Raw genomic sequence first — 8718 nt, 5'->3', positions numbered from 1 at the left:
CGAAGTTCTCGTGTTGTGCTTTTCAGCTCCATCAATTCACTTATATTCCCCTCTGTTGTCCATTCTCATTAGTATTTTGTCAAATCTTTTTTCAAAGTTCTTAGGTTTCTTTGCATTGGGTTAGAACTTGTTCTTTTAGCTCACAGAAGTTTCTTATTACCCACCTTCTGAAGTTTGATTCTGTCATTTCATCACACTCATTCTCCATCCAGCCTTGTTCCTTGCTGGTGAGGCGTTGTGATCCTTTGTAGGAGGAGAGGTGTTCTGGTTTTGGGTGTTTTCATCCTTTTTGTGCTGGTTTCTTCCCATCTTTGTGGATTTATCCACCTGTTGTCTTTGTCATTGCTGACTTTCAGATTGGGTCTCTGGGTGAACTTCCAGTTTGTGGATGATAAAGCTATTTCTGTTTCTTAGTTTTCCTTCTAACAGTCTGGCCCCTCTGCTGTAGGACTGCTGAGGTCTACTCCATGCCTTGCTTGCCTGGGGATCACCTGCAGTGCCTGCAGAACAGTAAGGGTTGCTACCAGTTTCTTCTTCTGCTGTCTTTGTCCCAGAAGGATACCTACCAAATGTCAGTCTGTTCTCTCCTTTATGAGGTGACTCTTTGGACATACGGGGGTCAGGGAGCTGCTTGAGGAGACAGTCTGTCTTTTATTGGAGCTCAAGTGCTGAGCTGTGAGCTACGTTGGTTCATTTAGAGTTGCTGGGCAGGTACGTTTAGGTCTGCTGCAGCAGAACTCATAAACTCCTTTTTTTTTTCCCCCAGGTGCTCTGTCCCAGGGAGTTAGGGCTTTATTTATGAGTGTCCGTTGTGCTGCTGCCTCTTTTTTTCAGGGCTCCCCTGCCCAGCGAGGAGAGGGCCTAGTCACTGCCTGTAGAGGCTTTGCTGAGCTGCTTTGGGCTCCGCCCAGCTGCCGTGTGAACTTCTCTGCAGTCCTGTTTATACGGGTGTAGTTGGAACTGCCTCGGCAGTGGTGGCCCGCCTCTGTAATGGTGGACTCTCTCTGTAATGGCAGGTTGCCTCGGCAGTGGCGGCTGCCTCAGCGATGGTGGACTACCTCCATAGTGGTGGAGTGTCTCGGTAGTGGCGGATGCCCCTCCCCCACAAAGCTGGACCGTCCCGGGTTCAGCTGTGCTTGCTGTGAAACTCTCAACCCAGAGCGTTTTCAATTGTTGGGTGTTTTTTTTTTTTTTTTTTTTTTTTTTTTGTGGGGGTGTGTCCAGCCTACTCTGATCACCTGACTCCCTGATTCAGAGTCTTTTTTTTTTTTTTAGTTGAACAGTCGACTCTCTGCCAGGTGTTCCAGTTGCCTGTTGAAAAGGCTCCTGGATCTGTGTGATTCCCCCGGCGGCAACTCACTGTGTCGGCTAAAACAGCAGTGCTGAGATTCATGGTGGTTTTTTTGCCCAGGAATCTCCTGGCCTGGCTCCCTGTTTCAGTTCCTTTTTAAATCAGGTGAATGGGCGATCTGCCTTCCCGGGTCTCCAATAGCCAGCTAATAGGGCACCAGGACCAGTGTATTTTGTACGGAGAACCCCTGCGCCAGGGCGCCGACAAAGCAGCCATGCTGGCCAAAACAGCTGTGCTCGCCAAAATAGCCGTGCTGGCGACCCGTGGGTCTCCTCCGCCTGGGAATCTCCTGGTCTGTGGGCAATAAAAATCCGTCTGGAAATGCAGCGTCCACTCACCCTCTGCTCTTTCCCTGGGAGCTGCAATCCTGAGCTGTTCCTAGTTGGCCATCTTGGGTCCTCTCCCCTCACTCACTCATTTTTAATGGCAAAGTTGTGTTTTCCATGTCCGTTGTTTTACTTCTGGACTTCTTGGTTGTCAGCTCATAGAACCAATAGAGCTTGAGCATCTGACACATGAGTTTGAATTCCTGCCCTTTCTCCATATACTTGCTGTGTGAGTTTAGGTAAATTACTAAGCTTTTCTGAGTATTAGTTTCATGATATATGAAATGTAATATGTATCTCAGGGTTGTAAAAATTAAATGAAATTATGAATGTAAGGTTCTTTGATTCTTGGTACATAGTACTCAAGAAACACACCAATCCACCCACCAGATGCACTGCTTAATACTCATGAGAGGGCACAAGGCAAGAGGAGGGGAGACCAGTTTGGAGGTCGTCATGTTATCCAGCAGCACACTGATGTGTTCTGAATAGTGGAAGCAGCAGAAGGATGGAGAGATGGTGATGGAATCACTTGAGTTTCTATTTTCTTACTCCTCCCACCTCATGTACCCTGCCTCCACCTTTTCACCAGTCTGAATCTAGTTAAATCTACTGAAGTCTAGTTAAAATCATACTGTTTCAGGAGGAATACCCTGTTTACACAGAGTAAGAAAGAAAATTAGGCCAGGTGCAGTGGCTCACGCCTGTAATCCCAACACTTGGGCGGCCAGGGCAGGCAGATCACTTGAGGTCAGGAGTTTGAAACCAGCCTGACCAACATGGTGAAACCCTGCCTCTACTAAAAATACAAAAATTAGCCGGGCATGGTGGCATATGACTGTAATCTCAGCTACTCAGCAGCCTGAGGCAGGAGAATCACTTGAACCAGCGAGGCAGAGGTTGCTGTGAGCCAAGATTGTGCCATTGCACTCCAGCCTGGGCAACAGAGCAAGACTCTGCCTCAAAAAAAAAAAAAAAAAAAAAAGAAAGAAAGAAAATTAGAGGGTGAGGCCTGTTTATATCCCTAAATGACTGAACATATGATGCAGTGACAAACTTTTTTTTTTTTTCCAGAAAATTTATCTAAAATTCAAAATAGGGAATTTGGAACACAAAAATATGAACAATGGATTGTTACAGTTCAGAAAGCATGCATGGTGTTGCAGATGCCAGACAAAGAGGAAGAGAGCAGGATTTGTAAAGCCCTGTTTTTGTACACTTCACATTTGCGGGTATGTTCCTCCTTTTGAAAGTCGTATTCTGGTCACAGCACCTACTGGGAGTGGCACTGTGGAATCCAAGATGACATCAACTTCTCATCCTGTCCCCAAGAGCTCAATTAGGAACCTTTCCAGAAAGTTCTTAGGAAGCAAACTCCAAAAGTTGCCCCATTCAGCATCATCTCGGTTAGCCTTCTGAAATTTCACCCTGGAGGCAATAGGACTGAAACAAAGGCTCAGAATCTATGCCATGCCTCTAGCATTAACTGTCATGGTTCGAAAAAAATTGGGTGATGGTTAGAGAACATTATTCCAGAAACGTGACCAGTCCAGTGACAGCCATCTTTAAAGTTCAGCAAGGGGGTTCTGTTACCATGTTCTGAAGCATACATTTCTTCACCTTTGGTGATGCCCCATGCTCAGAAATCCAGGTTCTCTGGCTAACCAAGAAGTTAAGGAACTACAGTGACAGCCATCAGCTCTGCTTATCCAGACATTGAGAATATTTTAAAATGCATTCAGTTAGCATGCATTTGTAGAATTTTAATTAGTTTAGTTGAACAGTTAATGGAGGTGCTCAGGGCCATCATTTTGAAGGTGCAATGGCAATTTGGTGATGGCTTGAGATGTCTATAGAAATCAAGTGAAATGTTGGAATTATGAGGCAGGTTGGTGTGGAAGTTGATGTACTTTCATTATTTTTTTTTAATTTTGATATGTGTTTTTCATGCAGTTTTTCTTAGGTAGAATTCAAGAATCCAAAGTGATTATAATTAATGTAACCAGCTAATTGAGTTTTTTTAAAACAGTATTTGTCTCAAATGTTTTGTTACAGAACTGTTAGAAGCCATTCATCTTTAAAAAAAACTAAGTTGGAATAGATTTGAAAAGTTTCCTTAAAACTAATTCTTTAAATACAATGAATTGAACTTAAGTACAGTGAATGTGGTAGACATTGGAAGCATATTGAGACAGTTTTTGCTTTCAACAGAAATATAATGATGCCCTCATTATTAGTGAGGACGCACGAATGAAGGACGCTCTGCAATACTTGAAAGACTTCTTCAGCAATGTCCGGGCAGCAAGATTCGATGAGACTGAACAAGATCTTACTCAGAGATTTGAAGGTGGGTGGTGGTTTCGGAGGAGGAAGCTGCTGGGGTCTGGTGACTGGATTGGCAATACAAACATGTATTATATTTAATATACATAAACTTGGGAATGCTTAGGGAGTTGTCCTGGATGTAGGAAGGTGTAGATGGTAGGACTGTTTAGCTTCAGTGAAATCTAGTACCTATGGAAAGATTCTGTTGCTTATACTCTTCCCTATTTAGAAGAAGGAAAAAACAATGGGATTTGCAAAGGGTGTTTCCCATATGGTTCATAGACAGTAGCATTCTTTTGGTTTAACGTTCTTTTTTAGTAATTTTAAAAAATAAGAAAAAGTGTTTTAATGATATTAAGAAGACTATAGTTTACATATACTTGAGTTTTTTTTTTTTTAGAGATGGACTCTTGCTCTGTTGCCCAGGGTTGAGTGCAGTGGCTCAATCATGGCTCACTGCAACCTCTGCTTCCCAGACGCAGGCAATTCTTGCGTCTCAGCCTCCCAAGTAGCCGGGACTGCAGGTGTATGCCAGCACACCCGGCTAATTTTTGTATTTTTAGTAGAGACGGGGTTTTGCCATGTTGGCCAGATTGGCCTCTAACTCCTGACCTCAAGTGATCCACCTGCCTTGGCCTCCCAAAGTGCTGGGATTAATAGGCATGAGCCGCTGCACTTAGCCTATATATACTTTTATATGAAGAGAAACCCAAAATGGCACGTTATCTCACTGCCCGAATATAATTAAAAAAATAGATAGGAAACAAAAAAAAAAGTTTTCCCTCTCCCTGTTTTGAATTCTTTCCCCAAAGGTAATTACTGCTAATAATTTTGGGTTTTCTTGGCCTATAAGTATTTATTCTCCATATGTGTAACCAGTGCTGTGCTGGTAAACATTTAACAACCCACTGGAGAAAAAAATGTATGTATTTATTTATATATATGTGTGTGTGTGTGTGTGTGTGTGTGTGTGTGTGTGTGTGTGTGTATACATAAACTTATTGATATAGAAGATGTATACAGTGCACAATTTACAAATAACAAAAATATAGTATTCTTTATTGTAAATTCCACATAGCCAGTTGACTCTCTTAGAATGCTTTTGGTGGTTTTTGCAGAATTTTTGTATCCATGGCCAACCAAGGGTTGCAATGACAAAGAAGTATAGTTCTTTTTTTTTTTTTTTTTTGAGACAGCCTTGCTCTGTTGCCCAGGCTAGAGTACAGTGGCATGATCTCAGCTCACTGCAATCTCAGCTCACTGCCTCCTGGATTCAAGTGATTCTCCTGTCTCAGTCTCCTGAGTAGCTGGGATGACAGGTGCCCGCTGCTGCGCCCAGCTGAGTTTTGCATTTTTAGTAGGGACTGGGTTTTATCATCTTGGCAGGCTAGTTTCAAACTCCTGACCTTGTGATCTACCCGCCTCAGCCTCCCAAAGTGCAGGGATTACAGATGTGAGCCACTCTACCCAGCCAGAAGTATGATTCTTTCTGATATGGTTGTTTGTACATATTTTCATTAATGCTAGAAGATGAAAATGAAAAAACAAAGGCGTATGTTGGAATTTAACCCGTTTGCCAATGATGCAAGTAATTTTTTGCTGAATTGTATAATAGTTTTTTAAAAACTGAGAGAGTATTTCCTGCTATTCACAATGTAATAGCTAAATTTAATCTGCATTATTTTTTGATTATGTTCCTAAGTCTAGACTGTAACTGTGACACTTTGGGAGGCTGAGGTGGGTGGATTGCTTGAGCTTAGGAGCTGGAGATCAGTTTGGGCAGCATGGCAAAACCCCATCTCTACAAAAAATACAAAAACTAGCTGAGCGTAGTGGTATGCTCCTGTGGTCCCAGCTACTTAGGAGGTTGAGGTGGGAGGATCACCTGAGCCTAGGAAGCAGAGGTTGCAGTGAGCTGAGATCGCACCACTGCACTCCAGCGTGGGTGACAGAGTGAGTTGTTGTGTCAGTCAGTCAGTCAGTCAGTCAAGCACTGATTTTTGGTGTTTTCTTGATTGCCATGGTATAACTGCTTCCACTGTAGTGAATTTCAAGCTACCAACATGATGTCATTGGACTAGTGTTAAAAAGAGATGAGCCGCACATCATTTTATAGTATTTCTACCATACAAATACAATAGATGTAACTAACCTCAGAAGTGTAGATCACTGTAAAAAGTAATAAAATTTAACAATTGACTGGGCATGGTGGCTCACACCTGTAATGCTAGCACTTTGGTAGGCTGAGGTGGGTGGGTCACTTGAGGTCAGGAGTTCAAGACCAGCCTGGGAAACATGGTGAAACCCCATCTCTACTAAAAATACAAAAAATTAGCCAGGTGTGGTGTCATGTACCTGTAATCCCCAGTTACTTGGGAGGCTGAGGCAGGAGAATTGCTTGAACTCAGGAGGCAGAGGTTGCAGTGAGCCAAGATTGTGCCACTGCACTCCAGCCTGGGAGACAGGAGACTCCATCTCAAAAAACAACAACAACAAACAAACTACAACAATTGATTCCCATAGTCTTATAATCTGGCTGTAGCACACCCCTGCTTTGTAACTACGCATGTATTTTTTTCTTTTTTTTTGAGAGACAGAGTATCACTCTCTTTCTTAGGTTGGAGTGCTGTGGCAAGATCTTGGCTCTCTCCAACTTCTGCCTCCCAGGTTCAAGTGATTCTCCTGTCTCATCCTCCTGAGGAGTTGGGATTACAGGTGCCCGCCACCATGCCCAGCTCATTTTTGTATTTTAAGGAGAGATGGGGTTTCACCATGTTGACCAGGCTGGTCCTGAATCCCTGACCTCAGGTGATCCGTCTGCCTTGGCCTCCCAAAGTGCTGGGATTACAGGCGTGAGCCACTGCACCCGGCCTAACTATATATATTTTTGAAGATGGGAGCATACTGAACATACTGTCCTTGCATTGATTTTTTTTTTAACATTAAAGTATTTTCGATATCATATATATCATTTACATAGCTTCCTTATTAATTTTAACAGCCACACTGTATTAACCTCAGATGCATAGCCCATGGTCTATTGAACTGTTTCCCTATTGGGCACTTAGGTTTTCTGTTTTTCTTTTATATCCTACACAATGGTACAGTGAAATCCTTAGAGATCTCTTCCATAATTTTCTAAATATAACTGTATGTCTCAAATTCTTAGATGTAGAATTATTGGATCAAAGGATGTGTGTGTATTATGTTTTGATAGATACTGCCAAATTGCCTCTTAAAAGGTTGTGCCAATTTGAATCAGTGGTTATTACTCATAAAATTCTGGTCAAAGATTTACAGATTAACTGAACGATAGCTAAAGGGCACAGTGTGTTCTAAATTTTTAGAATTGATAAGCCATTTATAAAATGTTTCCCATTTGCAGAAAAGCTGCAGGAACTAGAAAGTGTTTCCAGGGATCCCAGCAATGAGAACCCTAAACTCGAAGACCTCTGCTTCATCTTACAAGAAGAGTACCACTTAAACCCAGAGACAATAACAATTCTCTTTGTGAAAACCAGAGCACTTGTGGATGTAAGCTTTCTTTCTCCTTGTAGATGACAAATGAACACAGCACTATGCATTGCAAAGATTGGGCTGGGTATGGTGGCTCACGCCTGTCATAGCAGAAGTTTGGGAAGTCAAGGCAAGAGAATTGCTTGGGGCCAAGAGTTCAAGACCAACTTGGGCAACATAGTGAGACCTCATTTCTTAAAAAAGAGGAATTAGTTAGGTGTGGTGGTGTGCACCTATATGTAGCTCCAGTTACTTGGGAAGCTAAAGGTGGAGGATTGCCTGAGGTTGCAGTGATTATGACAGTGTACTTCTGCACTTCAGCCTGAGCAACAGAGGTGGACCCTGTGTCTTTAAAAAAAAAAAAAAAAAAAAAAAAGCCATTTTTCTCTTTATAATCAAACTCTGTGTATGTGTGGGTCTGTTTTGGGGTTCTCTGTTTGGTTCTGATTTTTTGTTTATTCTTACACAAATATTCTAATGCCTCATTGTCTTTTTTTTTCTTCTTCATTTAGAGACATGGTCTCACTCTGTCACCTAGGCTGGAATGCAGTGGCACAATCATGGCTCACTGCAGCCTCAACCTCTGAAACTCAAGCGATTCTCCCACATCAGCCCCCTCTCCCACCATGCCTGGGACTATAGACATGTGCCACCATGCCCAGCTAATTTATTTATTTTATTTTTGTAGAGATGGGGTCTTGCTATGTTGCCCAGACTGGTCTTGAATTCCTGGCCTCACATAATCCTCCCACCTTGGCCTCCCAAAGTTGTGGGACCTGGCTTCATGTTGTCACTGTGTTAAGCATTCTAATGATAAGTCTTGATACTTACAGGGCAAGCATGTCTTCCTTTTTTTACTTTAAATGTTAGTCATTTTATGGGTAGGTAATGATACTATATTTTAAATTTGCATTTCATGAATGATGAATATGACTGAACATCTGTCTTACGCTTATCAGCTATCTGTATCTGCTTTGGTTAGGTGTCTATTCAGATCTTTTGCCCATTTAAAAATTGGTTTATCATCTTACTGAGTTTTTGAGAATTCTTTTTATTTTTTATTTTATTTTTTATTATTTTTTTTTCCCATTTATTTTATTGCATTTTAGGTTTTGGGGTACATGTGAAGAACATGCAAAATTGTTGCATAGGAACACACATGGCAGTGTGATTTGCTGCCTTCCTCCCCATCACCTACAT

At 42.1% G+C, this 8718-nt stretch overlaps 1 protein-coding gene across 4 annotated transcripts in view; it reads left to right on the top strand.

The window, feature by feature from the left end:
- The window catches only part of DDX58 (DExD/H-box helicase 58), a 71629-nt gene that overhangs the window by 37048 nt on the left and 25863 nt on the right, over positions 1-8718 (top strand). For all 4 annotated transcript variants that reach the window (XM_017548314.2, XM_037745619.1, XM_037745618.1 and 1 more), the window contains 3 exons: positions 2752-2909; positions 3889-4024; positions 7388-7536. In XM_017548314.2, coding sequence (XP_017403803.1) covers positions 2752-2909; positions 3889-4024; positions 7388-7536 — 443 coding nt within the window. The remainder of the gene's footprint in view (positions 1-2751; positions 2910-3888; positions 4025-7387; positions 7537-8718) is intronic.

This window comes from Cebus imitator, unplaced genomic scaffold (genome assembly GCF_001604975.1).
Source record: "Cebus imitator isolate Cc_AM_T3 unplaced genomic scaffold, Cebus_imitator-1.0 Scaffold206, whole genome shotgun sequence".
Taxonomy (NCBI): domain Eukaryota; kingdom Metazoa; phylum Chordata; class Mammalia; order Primates; family Cebidae; genus Cebus; species Cebus imitator.
The sequence above is the reverse complement of the archived record's forward strand: the minus strand, read 5'-3'. Positions and strand labels throughout refer to the sequence as shown.